General features: G+C 35.0%; 2 protein-coding genes across 3 annotated transcripts in view; both read right to left on the bottom strand.

Moving 5' to 3' along the window:
* The window catches only part of LOC139955788 (uncharacterized), a 491,243-nt gene extending 484,024 nt beyond the window's left edge, over nt 1–7,219 (bottom strand). The window contains exon 1 of the mRNA XM_071955163.1: nt 7,006–7,219. Within this exon, the coding sequence (XP_071811264.1) occupies nt 7,006–7,099 (94 nt within the window). The 5' untranslated portion in view covers nt 7,100–7,219. The remainder of the gene's footprint in view (nt 1–7,005) is intronic.
* Nucleotides 7,220–8,681: 1,462 nt separating this feature from the next.
* LOC139955725 (receptor-type tyrosine-protein phosphatase mu-like) overlaps nt 8,682–14,662 on the bottom strand; it is a 66,409-nt gene continuing 60,428 nt past the window's right edge. The window contains exons 29-32 of one of the 2 annotated variants that reach the window (XM_071955160.1): nt 13,354–13,485; nt 12,789–12,922; nt 12,320–12,480; nt 8,682–12,052 (exon numbers count right to left, since the gene is read on the bottom strand). In XM_071955160.1, the coding sequence (XP_071811261.1) occupies nt 12,021–12,052; nt 12,320–12,480; nt 12,789–12,922; nt 13,354–13,485 (459 nt within the window). In that variant the 3' untranslated portion in view covers nt 8,682–12,020. The remainder of the gene's footprint in view (nt 12,053–12,319; nt 12,481–12,788; nt 12,923–13,353; nt 13,486–14,662) is intronic. The other variant, XM_071955159.1, reaches the window with a different exon arrangement.

Below are 14,662 nucleotides of genomic sequence, written 5' to 3'. Positions count from 1 at the left end.
TGTCAACTTAAAATGTAAAACTACTTCATTTTTGAGCAAAATATTGTAATTTTTGCAAAAAAAATGTGTTTTCAAGTGTCACACATTTCTTGCTCCAATTTGGTTTTGCTAACCTGGTAGCCTAATGTACAGAGTTCAAGTTACTGCATATTGAACGTATTGTATGTTGTACTACACAGCCTAGGTTTAATGATGATAATGACCGATATTGAAATGATATACCAATGCTGTTAAGCATAAACAGGGCCTAAAGTCAGTTATTTTGATTGAAGAATGATTATATGAAACATAAGAGTACTAAGGCCAGTGTTTAGTGTACAAAGGTTTTTTTTTTTTTGCCTAGCCTAACCATGCCTTGCCTAACCTAGGACTCTTCTCACTACAGAGGAGACAAACAACACGAGTCTATGTCTGAGCCAATGTATGCATGGGCAAGAGCTGTTTGATCACTGACATGAGCCCATAGGCATGGTTATTAAAAACAATTGATACTTTTTTATCTTCAAGTTGGTTCCTTTCCTTGCTTGTTTTTTATTTCGATGACAATTGTAACCTATGCAGTCATTCTGGCGGATGAGTGTGCGTGTGTGCGCATGCGGGTGTGTGACGCCTTGCTTGTAAACATTATATCTCAAGAAGGGAAGCTTGGACCAATCTCATATTACGTGAATATGTGTACCACATTGGGTAGAAGAAACCTATTGTTTTTAAAAGGTCAAAGGTCATGTGGAGTCACCAGAGGTCAAATTGTGAATTTCATTTTCTCATTAATTAATTTCCAGTATAAATATAAATATTCATAAATAGGACATCAAATGTGAGTACGTCATAAGAAAATATTATTTTAAAATGTAAGTGTACAAAAAAGAAAAAGAAAAAAATTATATATATATATATATATATATATATATATATATATATACAAAACGTACAAGTGCAGCTGTCTACAATAAATTATCCAGATTACAATTTTGTAAAAAAGTAGCAGCATGATAAATAAAACTATTTCTATACAATTTAATTCTGAATTTTGGTGTTATTGCTTTGTTTCTCAAATTATACCTAGTAGTTTCTCGAAGTAGAGAGTTAAGTCGGTATGCAAAGAATGTCTGTCATTTCTCTGTATGGAATTTACACTTCTCATGAAATCGAATTTAGCAGCATTGTGTACAGTACTCATAAGAAAGTTAAAATCTATATTACAAATTCTAGAACAATACTTTATAAAAGTAATAATTGTCTTATTATCTTTTATTAGTTAAAAGTGATACCAAGTAGAAACAGCATATATTAGGTGTGGTAAGATATTGGCAGTAAAAACTATTTCCCTTACTTCAACATGAAAATATGGAACTATATACGATAGAGTTGAGACTATGAAAAACACCCGTTTCAGTATTCTGCTTATATGGCCAGTGAAACTCAGTTTATCATCAATATTGATATGAGTGCGTTCGACTTCCACAACTTCCACATCTTTAATTGAGATTTTAGTTAACTTACATGATACGAGACCTTCATGTTTAATAAGTATATGATCAGAAACCATTTCCTTAGATTTCTTTGGATTGAGTCTAAGATTCTTCCCATCACACAGATCTACAATATTTGATACAGCAGTTTTATAACTTGCTTGGTCAGCCTGATGCGTTCGCTTTGATACATTGTACACCATAGCATATTTCACCACAGTGCATTTAGAAGTAGATCGTATTTCATCAGTATAAATTGTGAACAGTAGAGAAGACAAAGGACCGCCTTGAGGGACACCAACATATGTTTTCTACTTTTTAGTCAGACCTTTAGAATATATTATTTGTCTAGACCAGCCATTTACAAAATTTTATATCCAATGTAAAAACCATGGCTGTTCAACGAAACATTGCATGTCCTGGATTAAACGATTTGGAAGAACCGTGTTAAAAGCACTGGAAAAAATCAAGAAATAAGACCTTAGATATAGTAGTATCTTTGTTATTTAATCCTGTGACAATATTGTTAATAAGTGGTAAATCAGCATCGGTACATGACAACCCCCTTCCTTTAAACAAATTGATTGCTATCTCCATATTGATCAATAGCTTGGGATATTTGAGGCACTATCAATTTCTGCATATAATTAAAACTTATACAGGCAACATCAATTGGTCTAAAAGCATTTACCGATCGTGGGGTTGACAGTTTGGGTATAGGGGCTGTTGTGGCATTTTCCCACATAGCCGGTATCTCACATTGTGCTGTACATTCATTGAAAATAGTTGTAAAAATTCCAGATAGTTCATCCGCACATCATTTATATACCCACCAAGCTGTATTGTCAGAGCCACCAGCTATACCATTATTTAGAGACTTATGGCATTTTGTAACATTCTTTTCTTCAAATTTAAAGTTTTCATTATTCGTACGTTCAGGCAAAAACAAGGGTACATCTAAGCATATGGAATCATTGAAACGTCCGAAATAAACATTTAGTTCATTTGCCATTTCTCTGCTTACAATTTGTTTTTCATCATTGTCCGGCGATCGTACGGTTCTAAGTAGGTCCCACAAGGATTTAGAGTCAGCAGTTACTTCCTGAAAAACAGTGGTTCTATTCTGATGTACGCGTCTGTTAATATCTCTCTGTATTCTATTCCTAAGTACTCGGTCATTTACCTCTATCGCATGTCGCTTTTCCTTCTTCAATCGTTTGATATCAGCATCAGCTGGATTCCATTTTCTGGGGATGATAATGGGGTTCCCTTCTTTGGAACACACACGTCGCTCACAAAGTTAATATTACATGATACCACTTCAGTAAGTTCGTCTTTATTATTGGAGCTTTCTCTAAAAGCGTTCCAATCAGTGGTATCGTAAAATATTAATTTTGTCCTTTGATAAATCAGCTTTCAATTTCTTCTTCCTTGGTTTGACTTTCCTTTTGCTTTTCAGTACAAATGAGTAAAATATATGAACAGTGGTATGGTCGGAGCTTGAAATGGGTGGCCCTGGTTTAACTTTGTAATATTCGCATATCGCAAACATAGCATCGAGTTTGGAATTTGCTTGCGGATATGTAACAAAATCCACATAATTCGATATCCCATTGTCTCTAGAAACGGAATGGTATCTCTGTTGATGTCTCCTACAATGATTTGGACCTTGGATTATCCTTTTGAATTTTTAGAAGTACGTTACGCAGTTCTCTGTCAGCTAGGGTAAAGTTCGATGACGGTCTGGTATACACGTTTACTATGGTAACATTTGTAAAAACACTTGACAAGAAGCGAGGCTGTATTTTAACGTCAAGCAGCTCGATATCTGGCAAGGAAAGGGTGGAACACACTTTCGGAGGAATTGGCGACCAGTCCTTAGCTATGAATGTTATAGGACCCCTATCATTTGCTGAAAATTGACGGTCATGACGAAACAAGTAATAATCTTCCAGTTGTAGGGCTTCATCGGGCACTAGGTGCTGCGGGTTCTCATTTTACCATTCTGTTTCATATCTTTGAATCTTAGTTTCTTGCAAAGATATAAAACTCTGATTTTCCATATTTGTAAAAGTTTGTTCTAGGCGAATGAAGTTTCCTCGCAGACTATTGATGTTAGATGACAATCCATGGGGAAAACTGAAAAAGGAGGCTAAGTTTTGTTCACTCGTATCTGTTAGCCTTCCTATGTACCTCGACTACGTTGAACAGTAGAGGGTTCTTTCAATTTGTTCATCAACCGTGAATCAATAGAAAAGTCCGTCACTGATTCTCTTGTGCTCCTTAGTACACCTGAACTGTATTTCACCCTAGCCGTTATAGTATTGTGTAGGCTAGTATTGCACTGGACCATAATTAGGTTATGTATGAAACCGGCCACGAAATATAAGATCGAAATACTGCTCACCAGTTTCTTTAGGATGATACAGAAATACGTTTTTCCCATCACTTATCCGTTGTGTTAACATTACTCCATAAGTAGAATATCAGAAAAATAGTATATATTGCACAAAAGGACGAAAAAACTGTTAGCGAAGTGCATACGTGTCAGCTCATATAGAGAGCCATATAGGACCTCCATGCACACTGCTAGCCATTTTATTAACATTAGGAAATAGATCAAATACAAAACTTCATGTTTGGACAGTGACTATCGATGTACAGTAGCCCAGTACGTGCTTCGACTGCCCTAGAGTTTTATGTCATAAGGCTATATCATTACTTCCTTGTGAAAACTACTTCATTAGCTGGAACTTTTGAAAAGACATATTGGAATGAACCATAATTACATATAGGGAATTGAAAGTTACGTACAATTATGTAAAGAACTGTTTTACTTCTTACACTTACGATGGTTGTCAGGTACATGACTCTTGCCTTATAGCACTTTCTACCAAATCATGTTTCCTTTCTTTCTTTCTCTTTTTTTTTGGGGGGGGGGGGGGGGATACTGGTGACCTTTTGACATTTGAGAGTTGATCTCGTCAGCCATTACAACTAAGGTGTTTACCACAAGAATTGGTTTATTGACTTTCACACTAAATTGGCCACTTTCCAATGTCGCTATAGCATATATTTCTGTCGTTTTTGCACTGGTCAGATATATGTCACCATAGACATTGCTTAAACATAACAGCTTTGAGTAGGTATCAAATTGTACCAAAACAAGACGTCACAAGCAACACTGATTTTTACCTTTTGCCCCTTGAGCAATCCTGTATTGTTTAAAGAAGGTAAAAAGAACATGTTCACAGTGAAACTTGTAGAATGAGTCCACGAAGATAAATATATGTACACGGAGACCTGGCTCATTACAATGTGTAATTTGTACTGAATATTAAGTACTATTTTATCACTAATAATGGTGTTAATTAATAATACAGCCTGCACACATATAGGCAAATAGCCTAGCCCATGCCCATAATAATTTTGATTTTTACAGTAAACATATGATTGGAGTTGAGGCAAAAAGTCTAACCTGGTAATTAACATTTCTATTTTGTGAAGAACTCATTTATGGCAGTATGAGAAATACTATTTTACATGAATATTGATATACTATTGTTGATCTCAAGTATATATTGTTGTTTATGTTGCTTTCATTACAGTTTATAATATTATTAAATTTATAAAATAACCAAATTGAGACCATGAAAAAGCCACCAATATAACATAGGGTTCAACATCTCAAATTGACCATCAAGCCCACCCATCAGTTTCTATCTATTACAGAGTGTTAATCGCTATTATGGAAGCTTTATTCACTAAACCTAACCAAACGCTTACTTTGTGAGTTATTCTTAGACCCATCATATGTTTGAAAATATAAGACTGGACTAAGAGAAAGGATTATTAGGTGATTACTATTCATCTCCTTGTCAGTGCAGGTTCACATTATTGGGATTTATTTAGTCCAAATACAATAACCATTTGAAGGAAGATGTACCTGTCTTCTGACAGTCTTCCGTTACATCAATGACCATGGCATCTTGGTGAGTACATGAAGCAAGCTTAATACTATAGGCCTTGAGCATGACTGTGGGGTAGGAGGAGGGGGTTGCTGCTGTTTATGAGTCAATATTGGAAGAGGTTGGAGCGAGATTCAGATAGATTTCAGGACTAACTTTGCTTTTGGTGAGAGTTTCCACTTGGTAAGCTCACATATTAATTATATAGGCCTACAAAAGAAATCTTTGCAGTCATGCAATGCATCGATATGTTTACATGATAAAGATTGGTCGTGTTGTTAGATCTATCTTTGGGGTGGTGAGAGGATAATATTCAATGCAAGCAGAGTTAAATCTTCATTTGTGTGCAGGAGTTGGTAGCGACAAGAAGGTTCCTGTATTCTTAAAATTGACAAACTAAACTGAATGATTTTTTTTTTGTCAATTTAAGAGCCGGGATGGGGATTGTATCTTATGGAAGGTAGCAAAATTCAGTATAAAATGGATCCAATATTCCTCTACAACCGGTTGTTACCCATAAAACCCCTGTAACACATGTTCGTGATTTAAGGAACAGTGCCTAGAAATCAGAGCATTTCATGAAATATCCCCGGACTAAAACAGTCCCAAGTTATTGAATATTTTTATTTCACTAGGTGGTGAATAATGATACTTCCAGTTACCTTCATGTTAAATAAAAGCTTGGTTCAATATGTAGAGTTTTAAGGGAATATCCTTGAAACATAGAACCACCAAAACACTCAGAGATCCCCAAGTGCTACTCTTCCCTTTAACCGTATAGAGAAGGTACTGATCACGTAATGCACCATATAATTGTTTGGGATGAGGGAGGGATGTGAGAGGGTGGTCAACCACAATATGTCCCTTGAATTGAGGGGAAATATGGTTCCCTTACTGCAACTCTAATTCCCTTGGCCACCCCTAACAACCTGACTTCCTCCTCCAATTGACATTCAACGTTTCCCCATTAGCCCATCTGCTATCACACACATACCAGCAGTTCTTCATTAACTTTGGTTGCCTCAGAATTCAAAAGTCATCGTTTTCCTGGAAGGATCACATATTGAACTTGGGTGTGTTTATCATAACATGGAAAAACAGTGTCTCATAAAGTGTTCTCAAATATCTTTCAATGATTTAATCTTTTAACTACTTTACATTTGGTAGAGGCGGTTGAGCTAATTAACAAATATTTTTAACAATGTAAAATGTGGAACTAAAGGAAAAGAATATGGTAGTTAGTAATGTGTAAGTTAACACACTAACATCCAAATCTAAATGATATGCACATTCTGTGGGGATTTGGTGGGGTCTGACGAACAATTGTTATTTTTAATTATATAACATGTACTCATAATATACACTATAATATCAGCAAAATCCTGTGAGTGACTGCGAAGATTGATGATAGGCTATTTCAGGCCTAGTAGGTTAACAATAGCAGTAGAATAGGCATAGGCCAAGTTTGCTAATATGTCTTTTTTGTCAATTGGATTAGCCTTTATAACCTAGTACACTAGTAGTGATTAGTGGAAGTTGTCACTACATTCTATGATTCAACTTACCAATCGTTGAAGAGAAGTTTAACAGAAATAGAAACACGATTAAAGTCCCGGTTAGCAAGGTGGTTATTCCACCTCCAGGCACACAGGTAGCCATTTTGTTAACATTAGTATGTATGTAGATGTATGCATATTAGATCCTTCTGCAAGCAGGAACTCGCGAAGAAGCCATCGCTGGCTTAGTAAATAGATTGAGTCCTTTATTACAACACGTAGTTCCTTCTTGTCACCCTACCGCTATGTAGTTGGTGTGTGTATTTGTAACACCTACTCAAGGTAATTCAAAGAAATGCGAATAGTTTCATGTTTGGACAGTGTATAGGAGTATCGATTGGTGGGTAAAGCAGTACGTGCTATAGACTGTTGTAGAATTGTCTGTAAAGGTTATATCCTTACTTCCTTGTGAAAACTAGGAACGTTGGAAAATATATCTTGGAATGAACTTTTATGACATATAGGCGGGGGGGGGGGGGGGGAAGTAATTTACAATAACAAAAAGGGCATTTATAGTTCACACATACGATTAGTTGGTTTTCCCGTACACTCTTGCTTTCTGGCACTTTCACCGAATCATGCTTAGTTTTCTTTCTTTTCTTTTTTGGGGGTGGGGGAAATGGTGACCTTGGACACTTGATATTTGATCTCGTCGTCCATTGTTGCTAAAGTTTTTACCACAAGTGTTTGTTTTAGTGACTTTCACACTAAATTTGTCACTTTTGGTTGCTAGACCATAGATTACTGTAGTTTTTTACTGGTTAGGTATATGTCACCATAGATATGGGTGTTACTAAAACGAATGACAATTGCGTTACACATAACGAATGACAATATGTTGTACACACTAAAAAATTGCGTTGACTAAAACGAATGACAGTAATGAGAGCACAGACATTTGCTTCAACTGGATATCACAGTTCAGACTTCGTGGGTATCTAGATCTAGTAAAGTACGGACAAGATAAAAACGCACCTTATAGTAAGCGAAATTGTAAGTTTGATTTTAAAAAGTAAATTTAACGTCATTTTTTCGATATTAATTGTTAGAAACTAACAATACTATAATCTTGAAACGGCTTCAGTTATCTTTCTGTATAATTCTACACAGGTAAAAAGCACAGCACTCAAGAGCATTCTCACACAAAAACTTTCCCTGTGGTTTCTATCCGTAAATTACACCAAAACCCTGCAACCACGTAACATGCGATTTTCCTCAAATCATCTTTGCGCAGAAAACCAATGACCGCATTTACTCCACTACGTTAATCATTCTATCTCCACTCAACACTGTCCTTCGTTGTCATTCGTTGTCATTCGCTGTCATTCGCAAATGATAATTAACCCTGTACAAAGTCAATTGTCATTCGGTCATTCGCTGTCATTCGTTTTAGTTTGTCCCCATAGATATTGCTTTCACGGCTTTCGTTAAGAATGAAGAAGCTGCAACACAATGCTCCTTTAACTCAGTTCTTTCACAGATTACTTACAATGAGATTATAGTAGACCCTTGTTCACAATCACCAGCCATTTATATTCGGCTCTGGGGAGATCTAGAATTCTTTATCAAGGAACTTTAAGGAGATCATAATGAAAAATCAAGCAGATTCATAATTTGCAATTGTGAGTTATTCAAGAATGTTTATTGTAGCGATCTTCTTTAATGATAAGAAAAGGACTATTTCGTAGAACTGATTATTTGGCTGAATAACTTGTCATCCCGACTCAGCCTGGAAGAATTTCATAAGCTTCTTCCATGTACCAATCACTAAAACTGATCACGTTCCAATCACTTAATCTGATCATGAACTGATCACTGAATCCGACCATGTATCAATCAATGAATCTGATCATGTGCCTGAATGTGATAATGTACCGAATACTGAATGTTATCATGTCATGATTGCTGAATGTGATAATGTACCTGAATGTGATAATGTAACGATCACTGAATATGATCAGGGTGCCAGTCACTGAATATGATCATCTGCCAATCCTTAAAGTTGATCTTCTACCAATCACTGAATCTGATCATGTACCGATCACTGAATGTGATCACGTGCCAATCGTTGAATCTGATCATGTACCAATCACTGAATTTGGTCATGTACCTGAATCTGATCATGTACCGATCACTGAATGTTATCATGTAATGATGGTTGAATGTGATAATGTACCTGAATGTGATAATTTAACGATCACCGAATGTGATCAGGTGCCAATCACTTAATCCGATCATCTGCCAATCCCTGAATTTGATCTTCTACCAATCACTGAATCGATAATCTGCCAATCACTGAATGTGATCATGTACCGATCACTGAATGTGATCATGTGCCAATCACTGAATATGATCATGTACCAATCACTGAATCTGATCATGTACTAGAATGTGATCATGTAACGATCAATGAATGTGATCATATACCGATCGCAGAACGCTGACTGTGATCAATGACTCTGATCATGGACTGGCGGCAGCTTCATGATCTCATGAACAAACATGGAGTTGTCGAAAGGTTGGGACAGTAGACAATTCTCACTTCCAATCCTAAACAGGATCTTGTTTGTGCGACCACATTATCATATATAGCAAAATGTCTCCACACCTTTATTGGCATGATCAGTGCAATGCTAAAATAATATATGTGACCTTTAACAGTTTGGTGATATAATTTGATTTTTAACTTCAAACTTCTTCAAAATCTTTCATCTGGTTCTTTTTTATGCAAATTAAAAATACAGATCAAAAACTTATGTTAAACCTTGTTGGATTGATGTTAGCTTCTTGAAATCCCTCCAGTACCTAGCCTCATATTGGGGTTTCAAAATCTAGCCAATAATAATTAGACAAAGAGTGACCAAAAAAATGTATTTCATAAACTAGTTGATATGACTCAACTGATATTTGTCTAGTGTTAGATGTGTTCCTCAAAACTTAAATATTTTGATCAAATTATAAGTTACCATTCTTTGAGAAGTGTTGATCCAGGTCAACGGATGGCAGGATAGACAAACTATATGTATCTAATACTTGACAGAACATGGGTACAAACCAGTGTTCATGAGAGGAGTAGATGAGGTCGCCAAAACACCGCCAATATGGAAAAATGTGGTTAGTCTTAAATGTATTATAATGTGATATTACTTGAAATGTGTTGCCTTGTTTGAAAAGAACACAAACAAACATGATGTACTGATTACATGTTCATCTAATAACATTTCTTCAAGGGCTTTTTTTACTGTAATATCTGTAACACAAACAAAGATTGTCCCATGGTTTGATTTTTTCTTGATTAATACTTTTAAAATATATTTGAAGAAAGAAATATTGAAAGCTTGAGAAGTGATTAACATGATAAACTTTGATAAAGATGAACACAATATATCCATGTCTACAAATATATACTTCCACCTGTATAGTTTGCATAGGTGTAGTTAATCTATGGCTATTTCATATATAATAGCATAGCTTGTATTTGACTATAAAAACACAATCTAAATTAAGATTCATCATATTGTTATTAAATATTTAATATGAATCAATACCTTTGAACAATGGAAGACTCTTGATGGCTATGTATTCCACACTAAAAATTAGTCAAACTTATTTTTTTGCTATGATTCTGAGATTTGTATCATTGACTTCCATAAATATATCTGGTATGAACATCATGAATGATGCAGAAAGTAAGATAATATCCACCCTTGTCATGCCCTTCCACCATCCATCCATTCAGTACTAATGCATATTCATAGTCTTGCATAAACATATACTGGTTCAAAGCTGTCTAAATGAAAATGTTACATTAAATTACTGCAGGTGAGACTCACACATCAAACATGAAGTGTTTCGTTGCTCAGTGCAAGCCAAGCAAATACCAAGTTCAGTCAGCAAATTTGCATTTAAATGGTTTCTTTCTCAGAAACTGTCAGTCTGACAACAATACAGACCAATGATAACACTCAAAGCTGCACCAGACCAAAAATTGAGTATAAAACCTCTTTCAATTTGAATGACACATTCTACTTGGGTCCTAGATACATTAGGGAAAATGGTGATGGATTCTGTCAATGTGGAATTTGTAATTCACATGCATGTTTAATATAATCAACTACAAGGTAGACATTTATTGAAAACAAAATGAGAAATTAACAATAAGTATTTAGCCTGGTCAGATGACCAAATGTCTTCATCAAACTAACATTTGACAATCAATGACATCACAGACCAGGATCCAGGAGGATTCTTATATGGAGAAGACAAGGATTTACTCTAAAGAATGAATCTTAAATTTGGAACAGGAGAGTGAGATAGAAATGTTCATATGTTACGGTTGGAATAATCCATCTTCCATGTAACTACAATACTATATGCAGCTGACCTATCCCAAAAATAATTGCAACAATAGTGTAGAAAGTATACCTTATGAAATTTACTAACATTGTTCAGAAATAATACCTAATATGTCTACAAGTCTCTATAAAAAATAAAGAAAGATATTTGGCCATTATGGAACAGATATGTAACTTCACTCATTCTAGATTTAGATACGGAATCGAATTGACCTTTTTGTGGCTTCTGTTCATTCATATAAAAGCCACGAGGATGTTGTTTCTGTTATAGTACCACCCATGCATGATCTGTAGAGAATTTTCCAAGCCAGGATATCCAGATCCGTGGTTCTGTTCAGTTTAACTGGTCTCACAATTATCACGTCAGCCGCATTTTCTCTGGTTCCATCCACGCATTTCTTATTTCTTCTTTGATATTTAATTAAGGGTAGAAATACTAAGTATAAAATCCCTTGATCTAAATTTTCTTCATTACAATGGTTCAATATCTACAAATACTTGCCCAAGGACGAACCATAATGTAGTGCCCCTCTAGCAAGTCATAAAATCTTAATCGTCATTCTATGAGGATGCTCTATTAATAAAAATATTCTTGAAAGACATCTCCAACATTCCTGTGTGAATTATTTCACTTCCTGATACTTGCTTTCATCATCAACCAGAGCAGCTTTAACAAGTTGATGACACAGAAGATAATCTTCCTGAAGAAATCAAAACAACAATAGTTTATGTTTATGTTTGATGGAAGGAAAGAATTAATCTGAATACGATTGAAAAAAAAATAAAGGACATTTACATTGAAGAACATCTCATTAAAGTTAAATGAGAAAGGTATGGCAATGAAACTGAATGAAACATTGGATCCAAACAAAATTGAATTAAAATAAATTGAACTAAATATTAAACTAAATCACATGTGAATCACATCTCATCATATCAATACAAAATAAATCACCTTTCATGCCTACCGTATATTGTCCTTATTACACATACCAATGACTTCATTACGTGTGGATTCTGTCCAGTAAGTTTCAGAACTGTTTCAAAAAGCCTCCCTGTTTTACTTCCTCTGATACGAGACATCTCCAATAATATAGAAACAAACACACCGCATCTACTCGCTCCATCCCTTGAAAAAAAAGTAAATGAGTAAATAAAAAGATTAAATAAAAACAATTTAAGCATCAGTTTTATAAGGTGATATGTGATAAAGTGTTCAAATCGAAGATCCAGAAATTGTATATAAATTGCCATTCTGCATGACCTGTAAGAACAGTCCATGAAAAATGTTAAAGTTGTCTGTGTGACTTCACAGCACCTATTAAATTACACATAATTAGCATGTAATATGAAAACAAGGTCCCTCGTCATTAGACATCATGTTCCTTGTAACTCTGGTGCTGTAACATTTCTGCAAATTTCCTTCATAATACTTACATGCAATGAACAACAATAGCTTTCTTTTCCTCTGTTATTGGTTTTATCTTTCCAATCAGTTCAATAATCCCATCAATGTGATCTGAATTCTGTGACCATTCAATCAGCTGATAGTGATCCACTGTTACCACTCTCTGTGGAGATTAATAACGACTAAAAGGATCATACCACATATGGTTACATGGATTAGCTCCCATGGACTCCTACAGACAGACAGCTTCAGTGCTAACCCTTAAATGATTGTGTCCAAGCGACAGATGTCATTTGGTTTTAATGTCCGCCCTTGTCTTCCTGCAAGAATACACCTGCAACCTCATCAATAACTGAGTTATAGAGGCGAAGGTCATTAAATCCAAAGATTTGCATTGATATCTCCACTTTATTTCATTTTAGAGGATAATGAGTCATGTTTCCGAGATCTTGTAGGCAAAAAGATTGTTTTTATTCAAATCTTTCTATGTTCACAATTTCTGGAAAAAATAATTGAGAGGTTTTTGCTTACATGAATATAAAAAAAACAATGATCAAATTTAGCCAAGATGATTTTCAATCAATAAAACTTTACCTTAGTTTTCTTGGATTTAACAATCAGCCTACGTTGTGAGCAGTTTTTATCATTATCTTCCACATGAGTGCATTCAACTAACATGTTGCCATGTTGTATCTTCCCACTCTCTGGCCAGTAGAAGCAAGTTGTCTGTAAAGGATGAAGATTTGAAAACAAATACGACTGGAAATAGGAATGTTGTCAAGAGGTTAATATCGTTTTGTTTATTTGGTTTATCACTTCACGTATAAATATATAGATTCAATATAACAAAAAATGTATTGCAGAAATTATTTATATATATATATATATATATATATATATATGTATATATATATGTATATATATATATATATATATATATATATATATATATATATATATATATATATATATATATATATATATATATATATATGAGGTGAAAGGGAGTACACGAAACCGAGGAGGGGCTTGAAGATGCGCATTCCCGTATACAATACACAAAAACATCAAGAAAGTGAACAACTACGAGGACTAGCAGAAACATAGACAGTTAGGTTAACAACAAATTAGAAAAATAGAAATCACCCCGACCTCCAATTAAACCCACTACCCTTCCTCACCGTCACAATATAACAGCAAGTTGATTTTAAGAGACATGTACTGTATAACATGTATAACAACTACATTCTACAAGATCAATCCAAGTACAGCAATGTAAACAAGAATTAGGCTTGCACTTAGTAGCGGTCAACAAACTAACACAAGATGGTTCTTCTTAAAGACTGAATGCTTGCCTTAGCAGTTACAGTATAAAGAAGGGATTTCCAAAGCCTGATTGCACTATTTGAGAGAGTGTTATATTGTGCAGAAGTTAGGATGGTGTCTTGATGCAGGAATGTAGACTATTGAATATTGTGGTCATGATTTGAGAAGTTGTGTGAAAAGTAGTTTGAAAAGTAATCAGTTCCAAGGTTGTGCAGGGATCAGTAGGTGAAAGTAGCATTACTGGCTTTGGTATGTCCGTAAGTTTCAGTAGGCTCAGAGATTTTAGTTAATGATTTGTGTGGTCACATGGTTTGGAACAAATGATGTGTCTGATAGCACGCTTTTGTAGAACATTTAGCCTGTTTAGTTGAGAACGACTAGCACTAGACCAAAAAGCCATACCGTAGCTAAGGTGGGGTAGATTAAAGAAATATATAGTGTACGGAGAGCATTTCTAGAGGGCACATTCTTAAGCCTTCCTGGGATACCAACGACTCTACAATCTGAGATGCAACATTACAAATATGATCACTCCACGATAGCTTAGAATCAATATAGACGCCCAGGAATTTACTTG

The sequence above is a fragment of the Apostichopus japonicus genome, chromosome 2, assembly GCF_037975245.1.
Source record: "Apostichopus japonicus isolate 1M-3 chromosome 2, ASM3797524v1, whole genome shotgun sequence".
Classification (NCBI taxonomy): Eukaryota; Metazoa; Echinodermata; class Holothuroidea; order Aspidochirotida; family Stichopodidae; genus Apostichopus; species Apostichopus japonicus.
Note: the sequence above shows the minus strand (reverse complement) of the source record. Positions and strands in the feature narration are given on the sequence as shown.